The 14,358-nt window shown below is 43.9% G+C and overlaps 1 protein-coding gene across 1 annotated transcript in view; it reads right to left on the reverse strand.

Annotated features, from left to right (window-relative positions):
- The window catches only part of LOC143940918 (granzyme A-like), a 28,618-nt gene that overhangs the window by 6,673 nt on the left and 7,587 nt on the right, over positions 1–14,358 (reverse strand). Inside the window, exons 3-4 of the mRNA XM_077462739.1 lie at positions 9,409–9,553; positions 3,659–3,925 (exon numbers count right to left, since the gene is read on the reverse strand). Of these exons, the coding sequence (XP_077318865.1) occupies positions 3,659–3,925; positions 9,409–9,553 (412 nt within the window). The remainder of the gene's footprint in view (positions 1–3,658; positions 3,926–9,408; positions 9,554–14,358) is intronic.

Consider the following 14,358-nt stretch of genomic DNA (forward strand, 5'->3'; position numbering starts at 1 on the left):
AGATGTGTCAAACGCAGAGGACGCTGTGAGTGCATTAAAGCCAATGAAGGATGCAGCCATGCTGATGTCAGAAGAGCGCAATCCAACAGTTTCTCTCATTGTCCCTGTAAATGCACAACTCCTTCAGAGCATGACACACACTATGGGAGACACACCCATGATCCATGAGATAAAGAATGCCATCAGAACAGATCTCCAGAAGAGGTACAGCAGTGAGGCAGAAAAGAAGATCCTTCATACAGCCTCTGCACTGGATCCTCGCTTTAAGGGACTGCCTTTTATCCTCACAGAGGAGGAGAGATTGGAGATATACAAAGGAGTGACTGAGGAGGCTGCATCCTTGGAGGTAATTAACCACTAGGGATCCGCACTATAGCCAAATGACGGCTACAGCGCGGACCTCCTTTGCCGGGACGACGTCTATTGACGTCGTCCCGTGCACGAGCAGCCTGTGCGCCCCCTGAGGGGCGCGTGCGGTGCGCTCTGTGATCAGCGAGTCTATGAGACTCGCCTGATCACGGATCGGAACAAGGGGTCGATCAGCCAATGACAGCTGATCATGTGATACAACTGAGCCGGTAATCAGATATTTTTCCTCCTCGCGCTGACGGCGGCCGTGATCGGGACATCAGTCCCGATCACGGCCAGCTTACCAGTGCCCACCTGCCCCCTGCCAGTGCCACCTCAGTAATAAAAAAAGTGCCCCCCATCAGTGCCACCCATCAGTGCTCATAGTGCCACCCATCAGTGCCCACAGTGCCACCCATCAGTGCCCACATTGCCACCAATCAGTACCCACAATCTGCCTCAACAACGGTGCTGCACCCCAGTGCCACATATCCATGCCCATCAGTGTCATCTACCAGTGCCCATCAGTGCCGCCCATCAGTGCCCAGCAGTGCCACCTATCAGTGCCACCTATCAGTGCCCATCAGTCCCATCTATCAGTGGTACCTATCAGTGCCCCTTAGTGCCACCCATCCGTGCCACCCATCCGTGCCATCTTATCTGTGCCAATCTTTGCCCATCAGTACTGCCTTATCTGTGCCTATCGGTGCCACCTTATCTGTGACTATTAGTGCCGCCTTAACTATGCCTCAGTGCCCACCAGTGCAGCCTATCAGTGCCCACCAGTTCAGCCTATCAGTGCCCACCAGTGCCGCCTCATCAGCGCACTTCAATGAAGGAGAAAAATGACCTGTTTGCAACATTTTATAACAAACTATTAAACATGATTTTTTTTTTTTTTGCATCTCTTTTTCTTTGTTTAGCAAAAAATAAAACTCCCAGCTGTAATTAAATACCACCAAAAGAAAGCTCTATTTGTGGGAAAAAAATTATAAAAATTTCATTTGGGTACAGTGTTGTATGGCCGCGCAATTGTCATTCAAAGTGCATCAGCGCTGAAAGCTGAAAATTGGTCTGGGCAGGAGGGGGGTTTAAGTGCCCAGTAAGCAAGTGGTTAAACTTAATTTGAATTTTATCATGTTTCTTGAAACAAACTTGAACTGTGTGGTGTAACTTGTAAGCCATGCTTCTGAATCTGATGTGGTGCAGGAACTGCACCATCCATTTCCTGTGCTGGACTGAGCGGACGAATGCCAACGTCACTTCCTTGAGTGACATCAGTAGTGTATGCAGTGCACTCGCCCGGCCACGCCACAGAGCAAGTTTTTTTTCGGCAAATGAAGCTCCTCGTCTGCAATCTCATGATTGCATCGACATGGCGCTTCCCATATTGCACTGTGCCCGGCACCCAGGCGCCCCCTATGGACAGGCCGCCACTGTATGTGTGTATAATTTCTATAGAAAAAGCAGGACAGAACCTGGGACAGCTTGGCAGGAACCGTTGTGCAAAGCCAGGTCCCTTACATGTAGAAGAAAAGAATAAAGTAGCATTTGACAGAGCTGTATGAATCTTGGAACTAGATAGACAGAAATACAAATCCTTTTGGTAGGTAAAGAGCTCCCACATCTGTATTTAGCTGTTTGAGGAGTTAAGTTTTAACATGACATAATTAATTGAGGGTGTTTTATTATATTTAGAGAGACAAACAGCCAACCAACTCCTTTGCTATCTCTTTAGCCACCTTTGTCATGGTAACCTCTATTATATATTTGTAAAAAAGCATTTTATGTAAATATTATGTAGCGCTACCTTCTACTTTAGTGGTTCCCCCTATTCCTGCACAGTCAGGCAACACGCATTTCCAACTTGCATCCAAACACAATAAATCAGTCCATATGCTTGTTTTTGTTGTTTTTTGTTTGGGAAAAATCTTGGATAGGGATTATGGAATGCCCAACTTGACTTGAAGAACAACAGATGAGGAAAAACTTCCTTCTCTATGTACAAAAAGAGATGAAGATCCTGGACTGTACTCCCTCCAGAATAAACGCATGTCTCTATGGAGCAGTGGCAAAGTTCTTTATGAACTAGGAGCTTTCATTCTCCTTTAGTGAAATAGCACAAGGTCCCAAACTGTATGCAGGAGTATAGTGTCTCCTTAGTAGAACACCACATAGTCCTGATGCTTGTAGACACTACCAGCCCTCTCACTACTGCTTCTGAAGAACGCAGAGGACATGGAGTTGGGATTTAGCTGTCCCTGGAAAGTATGCTACGTCTGGCAGTCTCTCCCCTTGTATGTCCCTGGGAGTGTTGAGGTACCTACGCTGTCCTTTTCTCCCTGCTGCACTGGGCAAGAATCCTGTTCAGGCCTCCAGCTGACCAGATCTTCCCATGCAGGCCCAGATGTCTTCTGCACAAGACCCAAATGTAATGGAGAGCCCTCTCTTAGGCTTCCTCTCCTTCCTTTCCTCAGCTCTTGCCTAGAGACAGAGCCCCCAGGTCTGGGATTCCCCTCCTAGGTCACATGTCAGATACCTCAGCACTCCATCTTCTACCTAACTCCCCTGCTGGCCAGGCTCCAGCCACCCTGCCAGGCCCCCTGCCTGGGGATTGGCCAGATTCCCTCAAGTATGTAGATCAGGACATCCTGGCCTCCACCCACTAATTTCCAGAAGCTTCTCCAAGCTTCTAGACCCAGGGGGAGGTACCAGAGACTTGCCCGTTAGGCTGGGTTTACACTGGTATGACATACGCTCCAACATTGGAAGCACATGTCTCATGACGTGTATAAATCAATGGTTCCCTATGAGAACCATCTTAACTGGGTGGACACAAGTCAGTCCAACTTTGAAAAAGGTTTATGTACTACTTTGGTCCTACTTCAGCCCATTAAATATCATTAAAGTCAGATCCTTGTCCTAACCATCTGACTTGTGACATCCAACATGGTGATTGCAGCAGCAGTAAAAGGAATTTATGTCACACTGGGATTGTTTTGCTTGGTCAAAGGACATAAATTCACCTACGCTAGTTGCACATTAGAGGGGGCTACAGTAAGAAAAAAAGGAATATAAAAAAGCAGTTAAAAAAATAGCCCTAAATAAACAGATAAACTGAATCCAAAGACATTATTTCTGCCTTTTAACTACAGGTGTGTACCCTGAACCCGTATACATATATATATAATTACCTGTACAGTGACCCAATGCAACAGTGCCCAAGTACAGGGACATTGCAGACATGGTGCAGATGGAGTCTGATGTCCTGTGGGCACATTCTTTTGTAGTGCATTGTTTTGATACTTACATTACAGAATCCCCTTGATGTTTCTTTCCCACTGGTACACATCATGTCCTTTGTGATCTGAACTGTTGGCTTCCACTGGGTAACACAGGTCTTCCTGTCTATGACCGTCACTCTTGCTTCCATTAACTTGTCTGAATTGTACGAATTTTTGTTATTGGTCTTCCCCCATCCAGCTATATCACAGACACTGCCGGGTTTAACTTCTGGAAATGTCTCTGGAAGACGTACGACACCTACATCTTTTGTTAAAGTTGCTTTGCCTGACAACTTTAAAATAACATAAAAAAGTTAATTGCAGCAGAAATACAACATGTAAATTCCTTAGCATGTTTAAGGTTGATCTAAACCCAAGGTCACAAATTGTATATATTAATGCTTACAAATCATTACGTTTTGGGGCTGCATTACCTTTTCTTTTTAGGTTTCCTTTTCACCTGGTGATCCTACCAGTTACATACTACCTATCATAGGGTGACAATGCTCACTTAGGCCGCGTACACACGGGCGGACTGTCTGCCCAACTTAGCCTGCTGAACAGTGTTTCAGCGGACAATCCGCTCGTGTGTGGGCTTCAGCGGACTTTTTCAGCGGACAGTCTGACGAACAAAGTCTTACGGAATTTCCGTAAGACAGTCCGTTCAAACTTGGTTTTGTCCGTCCAAACTTGGTTTCAGCGGACAGTCCGCTCGTGTGTAGGCAAGTTGGACGGACTAAGTATGGCGCATGCTCAGAAAGGGTTTACACGGCCGAAGGTTGCATTGCAGTGTATAGGATGTCGTTTTTCTAGTCCCGTCGTACGTGCTGTGCACGTCATCACGCACGCTTTCAGCGGACTGTCTGCTCATCGTGTGTGGTCAAGTCCGTTCATGCTAATTTTGAACGGACTGTCTGTCGGATTGTCTGCCGAACTTAGTTGGGCAGACAATCCGCCCGTGTGTACGCGGCCTTACAGTGCCTTGAAAAAGTACCCAAATTTTGTCTTGTTACAAGACAATAAGTTCGGGCTGAACTTTGGTTGTTCGGATGTTCTGCGAACACCGAGCAATATGCGGTGTTCGGGGCAAATTCGAAAGCCGCCGGAACACCGTTAAAGTCTATGGGACACGAACATGAATAATCAAAAGTGCTAATTTTAAAGGCTTATATGCAAGTTATTGTCATAAAAAGGGTTTGGGGACCCGGGTCCTGCCCCAGGGGACATGTATCAATGCAAACGTATTTTTTTTTCGGGAGCAGTGCTTTTTATTTTAGTGCTTTAAAGTGAAACAATAAAAATTAAATATTCCTTTAACCAGTTCCCGACCAGCGCACGCCGATGTACGTTGGCAGAATGGCACGGGAAGGCATATTGGCATACAGGTATGTCCAATGTTTAATGCCACCCTGCCATTGCGAGCACGCCGCCGGCAGCACGCTCGCATGCTGGTCGGGACCCCCGTGAGTCCGGTCGCGGATCCCGCGGACTCGATCGCCGCGGGCATACCGGGCATATTGTCTCGCGGGGCTGCTGAACGGAGAGATGCCGTTGTAAACAGCATCTCCGCGTTCTGCTTAGCAACAAGTGACGCTGATCTCTGCTCCATGTGATTGGAGCAGAAATCAGTGTTCACTAAATGAAAGCCCAGCCCCCAACAGTTAGTAACACACCCCTAGGAACACTTAGACCCCATTCACACCTAAGCGTTTTGTAGCTTGATGCCTGAAGCTACAAAATGCTGGAGGGGAAAAAATCCATTATTCTCAATGGAGATGGTTCACATCTCCACTCCAAGTCACCTGAAGCCCTACGCCTGAAGCTCAAACAAGTTCCGGACCCTTTTTTGTCGCGCGAATGGGGCTGATTTGGGCGTTTTTCTTCTTTTAACATTGGTGACCTTTTGCCCTGCAGAAATTTGCGGCAAAACGCGGTAAAAAAACGCAGTGAATCGCGGTAAAAAAACGCCACAAATCGCGGTAAAAAACGCCGCAAAAAACGCTACCCTCAGGTGTGAATGCAGCCTTACCCCTCCACTGCCACCCACTGGTTAACCCCTTCAATAATCAATAATTGCTTATTGCGATTTTTTTTTTTACCAAAAATATGTAGAAGAATACGTATCGGCCTAAACTGAGGGAAAATAATGTTTTTTTTATATATTTTTGGGGGATATTTATTATAACAAAATGTAAAAAATAATGTGTTTTTTTCAAAATTGTCGCTCTATTTTTGTTTATAGCGCAAAAAATAAAAACCGCAGGGGTGATCAAATACCACCAAAAGAAAGCTCTATTTGTGGGAAAAAAAGGACATCAATTTTGTTTGGGAGCCACGTCGCATGACCGCGCAATTCTCAGTTAAAGCGACGCAGTGCCGAATTATAAAAAGTGGTCTGGTCTTTGGCCAGCAAAATGGTCCGGGCCTGAAGTGGTTAAATATCATGCCTGGGGGTGTCTATAGTATGCCTGTAAAGTTGTGGTATGGATTTTAAGGGGAACTCTGTGCCATAATAAAAAAAATGGCGTAGGGGTCCCCCCAAATCCATACCTTATCCAAGCACGCAACCTGGCTGCAGGAAAAGAGGGGGGGCAAGAGAGCGCCCCCCTCCTGAACCGTACCAGGCCACATGCTCTCAACATGGGGAGGGTGCTTTGGAGTAGCTCCCCCAAAGCACCTTGTCGTCATGTTGATGGGGACAAGGGCCTCATCCTCAGAACCCTTGCCCAGTGGTTGTGGGGGTATGTGGGCGGGGGCTTATCAGAATCTGGAAGCCCCCTTTAACAAGGGGACCCCCAGATCCCAGCCTCCCCCCTATGTGAATTGTTGACAGGGTACATTGTACCCCTACCATTTCACAAAAAAGTGTCAAAAATGGTAAAAAAGACAAGAGACAGTTTGGGACAAGTCCTCTATTAAAAAATATAAATAAAAAACACAACCGTTCCACCTCCATAGGAGGCTCCCACCGACTGACGCTTCTTCTGGGTGACAGTTCTTATATAGCTGAGGCAGGGCCACATGGTGACGTAAACGGGTGACCCGTCCCCCTCTAGGCCAAAAAGTTAAATTTTGTTCTCATTTGACCAGAACACCTTCTTCCACATGTGTCCCCCCCCCATGGCTTCTGCAAACGGGACTTCTTATGGCTTTCTTTCAACAACGGGTTTCTTCTTGCCACTATTCCATAGGCCAGATTTGTGGAGTGGACGACTAATAGTTGTCCTGTGGACAGATCCTCCCACCTGAGCTGTGAATCTCTGCAGCTCCTCCAGCGTTACCATGGGCCTCTTGGCTGCTTCTCTGATGAATGCTCTCCTGGCCTGATGGATGGTGGATGGCCATGTCTTGGTAGGTTTGCAGTTGTGCCACACTATTTCCATTTTTGAATGATGGATTAAACAGTGCATTGTGAGTTGTTTAAAGCTTGGGATATTTTTTTATAACCTAACCCTGCTTTAAACCTCTCCACAACTTTATCCCTGACCTGTCTGGTGTGTTCCTTAGCCCTTCGCGATGCTATTTGTTCAACAAGGTTCCCTAACAAACCTCTGAGGGTGTCACAGAACAGCTGAGATTAAATTACACACAGGTGGACTCTATTTACTAATTAGGTGACTTCTGGAGGCAATTGGTTCTACAAGATTTTAGTTAGGGGTATCAGAATAAAGGGGGCTGAATCCAAATGCACGCCACACTTTTATGTGTGTTTGTAAAAAAATTATAATTTTCCTTCCACTTCACAATTATGTGCCACTTTGTGTTGGTATATTACGTAAAATACCAATAAACTACATTTATGTTTTATGTTTTTGGTTGTAACATGACAAAATGTGGAAAATTTCAAGGGGTATGAATACTTTTTCAAAGCACTGTATTAAAGTGGTTGTAAACCCTTACAGATCACTTTTACCTACAGATAAGCCTGTAAGCCCTTAAGGCCTGTAAGCCCTTAAGGCTTACCTGTAGGTGCAAGAAATATCTCCTAAACCTACACGGTTTAGGAAGATATTTGCAAAAGATAGGCACCGTTGTCTACGGGGTGTGCGCCATAAACAGAGGTGCACTGAGCGTGCCGCTGCTAATGGCGATCATGCTGTTAGTGGCAGCTCCTGCACACATGTGCGGGAGTGACATCATTGCGGCTCCGGCCAATCACAGCGCTGGAGCCACGATACCCGGAAGGAAGATGGACGCTTCGTGGAAGAGGGGACAGCGGTGACATCACTGGCTCCTGTGTCAGGTAAGTGACATAATGGGCTACTATGTGATGCATAGTAGTCCATTATGCTTTACCTTTGCAGGGAAACAAAGAGGAAGTAAAACTCATCAGGGTTTAATTCCTCTTTAAATAAGCTGCTCAGGCAAGCTATTTTAGTTAAAGACATTTTTTTTTTACTTTTTCTATAGTTTATGTTCAGGTTAGTATTTAGCATGGACACACCCGATCCAAGGTGCTAATCCCGGCTCATCACCGTAGGCAATATCAAGAAGAGAAGAAACGATTGATCACACACTTGAATCCAAAAGATGCTGTAGAAATTTCTATTGTCATGAACCAGACAAAATTGCAATGATGATCAGTTGACACTTTTCACACGAAAAGAACCGTGCTTGTTTGTTAAGAAGAGATGACGCTGTAAAGGGTGGGCCAACTCAATATTGAACCGTACGGACTGGGTGCCATTAAAAATCATGTGCGTGTAAAGGCGGGTGTCCCAGTACTTTTGGTAATATAGTGTATATACTGTATGTGGATTCTCAACTCTGGGTCCTTTCCCTGTTCCTGGGGAGAGTTTCCGATTTTGTAGAACTGGAGCCAGTGTGCCCAGGGATAATTTCAGTCACTCTTATAAAATTTGAATTCCGCATCTGTTTGTTTTTGTATTAAACGAATACAGTGCTAATACTCCAAAATGTATTTCGCACTGGGACAAGGAAGAGGAGCAGAAAGGGTTTTAAAGGCTTGTTCAGATGTGTGACTATCATTGTTGAAAAAAATAAAATAAAATGGTGGATCAGTTTTCAGAGGTAGTTTGACAGGTGGTGAGGAGGGGATATGTCACCTGCCTGTTTTAACTGTGAAACTGCCGAACCAATGTACTGCAACTGTGTGTATTGATGCAAAGGAAAGTAGGGCCTGTTCTACATTATTTCAGGGCAGGACAGTGCACATCAACACATTGGCATGAACTTTTACTGAAATATATTAATTTTACAATGTTTATGAGTATATGTTTATGAGTTTATGAGTATGCTAATAATCACATGCCAGAGCATCTGGTGTGAATGGACCCTTAAAGAATATGTAAACCCAGCATTTTATATTCCTGATATGCTTGCTGTACCGTGCACTTGTATGAGAAAGTCTCCTGTACTTTGTATTGCTTCCTTTGTGTGAAATCCCTGGTGTTCCTGCCACTCCCTCTGCTTTTCTATTAAACGACCACACTAGGCATGAGGGCACAGGAATTCAGCCTGCTCTCCTTACATAATAAGACTTGTCCTGACACTCTACCCCATGCACAGCCCTTCACTGGGAATATCAGTTTGCTGCTGTTTCTCCTTCCCTAGCTCATATGCAGCTGAGGGAGTGGTGTGATTACTTATAAAAAGGGTGAAAAAGGTATAAATAATGTTTTTAAGATCTATACCCAAATGTTTTGAATTTAATTTATGTTTTAAACTGAATGAGTTGTTTTACAAAGTGGGGATTTACAATCACTCGTTACATTACTTTTAAATAGCACAACAAATAGTGTGTTGGTATATTTACCTGCAGAAGCTGGAGATTGTTTGTATGTTTCTTTGCATTAAATTTCCGATGGGTAATTGATTTGATAACTGTGAACTGCTGTCTTTGTTTTTCTCTTGTTGCCTTTATTGAGCGAACACCAAGGTCAACTGTTGTTGTTTTGTCTCTAAAACGACACAATAACATAACTATTATTATATAAATGACTACAAAGTCAGAAAAAAATCATTTCTATAGGATGTCTTCTTAAACAGTAAAATATTTTATAACTAAAATATATTTGCACAGAGTGACTCCGCCTCACATTGATGAATTCTATTCCCTGTAGCAGATTCTGAAGACCAAGAAGCACATAGGAGCAAACTATTTCTGGACCAAAGAAGACTGCTACATCCCTTTATTTACTGGAATGCCTTTATGTACTGATATGTTCCCTTAGATTCTACACAGAATAACACAGTGCAACCGGAAATTATTCATAGTGCTTCACTTTTTCCACATTTTGTTATGTTACATCCTCCAAAATTTTCCTTAAAATTCAACAAACAATACCCCATAATGACGTGAAAGAAATTTGTTTGAAATTTTTGCAAATTTATTAAAAACAAAAAAAGAAATCACATGTACATAAATATTCATAGCCTTTCCTCGATACTTTGTTGAAGCACCTTTGGCACCAATTACAGCCTCAAGTCTTTTTGGGTATGATGCAACAAGCTTGGCACACCTATTTTTTGGCAGTTTCTCCCATTCTTCTTTTCCGGACCTCTCAGGCTCCATCAGGTTGGTTGGGGAGAGTTGGTGCACAGCCATTTTCAGATCTCTCCAGAGATGTTCAATCAGGATCAAGTCTGGGCTCTGGCTGGGCCACTCAAGGACATTCACAGAGTTGTCCCATTGCCACTCCTTTGTTAACTTGGCTGGTTGCTTAGGGGTGTTGCCCTGTTGGAATCAAAGAGTTCAATCTTTGTTTCATCAGAACAGAGATTTTTTTTTTTTTTCTCATGGTATGAGAGTCCTTCAGGTGCCTTTTGGCTATCTCCAGGTTGGCTGTCATAGGTCTTTTACTGAGGAGTGGCTTTCACCTGACCACTCTACCATACAGGCATGATTGGTGGAGTGCTGCAGAGATGGTTGTTCTTATGGAATGTTCTTCTCTCTCCACAGTAAAACGTTGGAGCTCTGTCAGAGTGACCATTGGGTTCTTGGTCACTTGCCTGACTAAGGCCCTTCTCCCCCCATCGCTCAGTTTGGCCAAGTGGCTCGCTCTAGGAAGAGTCCTGGTGGTTTCAAACTTCCTCCAGTTACAGATGATGATGGAGGCCACTGTGCTCACTTGGACCTGGAATGCTGCAGAAATGTTTCTGTACCCTTCCCCAGATCCGTGCCTCGATACAATCAGACAATTGCTTGGACTTCATGGCTTGGTTTGTGCTCTGACATGCACTGTTAACTGTGGGACCTTTATATTGACAGGTGTGTGCCTTCCCAAATCATGTCCAATCAACTGAATTTACCACAGGTGGACAATCAAGTTGTAGAAAAATCTCAAGGATGATCAGTAGAAACAGGAGGAACCTCAGCTCAATTTTGAGTGTCATGGCAAAGACTCTAAATACTTGTGTACATGTGAATATTTTTTTCCCTTTTTTTTATGAATTTGCAAAGATTTCAAACAAACTTCTTTCACGTTGTCATCATGGGGTGTTGTGTGTAGAATTTTGGGTAAAAAGGCTGTAACATAGCAAAATGTGGAAAAAGTAAAGCGCTGAAAATACTTTCCGGATGCACTGTATACTGTATCTATAATATTATATACCTATAGATGTATAAAAATATATACCTTTTACAAATTATGTTCTGTTACCTGATGTTTAGGCTTCTAGGTAGTAAATAAAAAAAAAAGATAAAGCTACACCCAGTTAAAAAATAAAAATTGCAATATACTGTAGATGCTTAACACCTTACAAGTTACCATAATGAGTAAGTGTAAAAGGAAGAAGCGCAATTCACAACATTTAGAGGTTTTCACAGATATACTGCAAGAAACTAGCACGCTGTGAAAACCCACCCACACTACCAGTAGATTGAAAAGGGAAATACAGAACCTCAGTGCACAGGTGAATCTTCTTTCCCAGCTAAAGTCCATATGATAAAAAGTAAGCATGCACTCTGCCATCTCTATTAATATAAATTGAATTCCAAATGTATATTTTAACTCATGTTATAGCATTTCAGCCTCCAACCACTTTAAAGTGATATTAAAGGTTTTCTTTTAAACAAAAACAAATAAAAAAATCATGTTATACTTACCTGCTCCATGCAATGGTTTTGCACAGAGCAGCCTCAAACCTTTTCTTCTTGGTTCCCCTGCTTTTGCTCTTGGCTCCCCCCCCCCTGGCCAGTGCCCCCAATAGCAAGCCACTTGCTATTTGCGTACCGATGTGTGCTCGCTCTTGAGCCAGTTCTATGCGTCCATAAGACACATGGAGTGATGGCTCTGCCCCGCTCCTGGCTCTGTCCTCATTGGCTCACTGGCTGTGATTGGTGGGATTGCATTAGAAATACATAAGTATACATAACATCTAAAATACTTGACCAGTTTCGCAAGATATGACTTTTAGCTCCAGAATGCCATATCACCCCATACATGGGACAGTTCATTCTGCTGCTGCAAGCCACTGATCTCACACAGGTAAACAAACCCTTTATCCTTCGCAATGTACGAGTCGAACTTGAAGCTCATCCCTAGAGGTCACCATTAGGGTCACCATTAGGCCTGGAGAGGCCCGGGACTTGGCTACATACAATTGATGTCAAAGGAGCATAAAGACAATTCCCCCTGACTTCCCTGTGTACTTAAATCTGTGCTGCCTCTGGAATCCCTCACCATTGTGCAACCCAAAGGTTGAGCAGTGAGCACAAGGGGACTATTCTTTCCCCTATGAGTTCCTGCTGGAAAAAGAGCACAACAAGTTTGGACACTGATGATACATGGCAAATAAATATTAGTAAAATTAGAATTCTTTGGTCTCTTTTACATGGTGGGTTAGGTGCAGATTTTTGCAACTGGACTGACTGCATCCAGTCTCGAACATCCACAGATAAATGCTTGGTGTGTAGGTATATGCGAACTGCGGTGTCTGCTGGCAGCCTACCATTAGTTTATTTGGGCTGAGTGGCTGCTGCTATTTGCATGCCCCGGTCATTCCAGCCAGAAGAATCTGCTACTGGAGTCATAAGATTGCATCTAACTGACCCTGTGTAGTAGGCCTTTAAGTGGATGTAAACCCTCACATAAACCCAGTGAAGTGAATAGCCTCTGATAACACACAGAGATTTAACAAATCTCCTTACATAAGTTTTACGTGTATATCTGCCGTCTTCAGTTTCATACCATGTATTCTTTAGAATTTTAACATTATGTTAGAATTTTACGTCCTCATTCAGCTGTAGGAGTGGATTTTTGGCATACACTGTGAGACAGCTGATTGGAGGAAAGGCACCTCCCCCTCTACATAGGTAGCGGAAGGAAGATACTTGCAGAGCTATGCTGTGACAAGACCAGCTCTCTGCTAATCTACGACCCAAATTTCAGGCTGGTTTTATCCTTGTTGATGGAGAACTTGCCAGAAATGATCATGCTGATAACAGAGCAATGTAACAGCAGGACTTCGGGCTTTGGAGAGAGATAAGTAAACTCTACAGATATAAGTGCCCAGCTCAAATTTCATGAATCGGGTTTACATCCACTTTAAGCCATTGTTGTGTGGTGCTTTAATTTATTTCAATTTCTAACGCACAGGGTCCAGTGAATTATTTAGGGGCTCTCTTGTGGTAGTGCAGTACCCATCAACAATGAGAACCAGCACTTTGGAAGGTACCCCTCTTTCTTTTCAAAGCACCCCAATACTGAATGACATGTGGGCTGGTATCAGCATGACGGGGGGCTGCAAGATTGCTGGCCACTTGTTACAGGGATACTAGCCCACATATCTGGTGTGCTGGACTGGAAAGCTCTGGGAGGAGGAAGGCTATATTTTTTTTATTTGGGGAAAAAAAAAACAATTAGTCCTCCTAGTGCTAAAATTGTGTATAAACACAGTTTCAGCACTATGGAAAGTTCCTGTTGGAAAATTCACACGCAGTCTTAAAGAAGAGCGTCAGCCATTTTTTTTAAAACTGAAAAGTTAGCAGCTACAATTATTGTAGCTGCTGACTTGTAAAAAGCAGGAACGTACTAGTCAATGGAGTCCAGTGCTGTTTTCCCATGGCCGATTCTTCCCACCGCCATCTTGGATTTGGGGGGCGCCTGTGACTGCCTAAGAAATCACAACTGGCTCCCCACTGTGCATGCGTGAGATTGCATGGTGCAGTAACACTGCAGCCTCCATGTGCCAGGGGGCCACGGGTGAGAAGGGGCAGTGCTGTGTTGGCTATGAGTAAATTAGTATATGGAACTTATGCCCTGTACACACGGTGGGATTTTCCGACTGAAAATGTTCGATGGGAGCTTGTTGCTGTGTGTGTGAATTTCCATCACACAAAATTTGAGAGCTGGATCTCAAATTTTCCGACAACAAAATCCATTGTCGTAAATTCCGATCGGGTGTACACAATTCTGACGAACAAAGTTCCACGCATGCTCAGAATCAAGCAGAAGAGCCGCACTGGCTATTGAACTTAATTTTTCTTGGCTCGTTTGTACGCCACCGCGTTCTTGACGTTGGGAATGTCTGACAAGATTTGTGTGACCGTGTGTATGCAAGACAAGTTTGAGCCAGCTTCCGTCGAAATGTCCGATCAATATTCAATCATGCGTATGGGCAATTAGAGTGCTTAGGCATGCCGCTATTTGATAATTAGACAAAGTTACACACATGCACAAATATAATAATAGTGCAGGAATGTTCAGAAGTTAGCTGCAGTGTACAAGAACAGAGCAGTATGGGTTTTCATGCAACAGATTGA

Source organism: Lithobates pipiens, unplaced genomic scaffold, assembly GCF_037356315.1.
Source record: "Lithobates pipiens isolate NorthernLeopardFrog02 unplaced genomic scaffold, aLitPip1_a1.2 Scaffold_3, whole genome shotgun sequence".
NCBI classification, from domain to species: domain Eukaryota; kingdom Metazoa; phylum Chordata; class Amphibia; order Anura; family Ranidae; genus Lithobates; species Lithobates pipiens.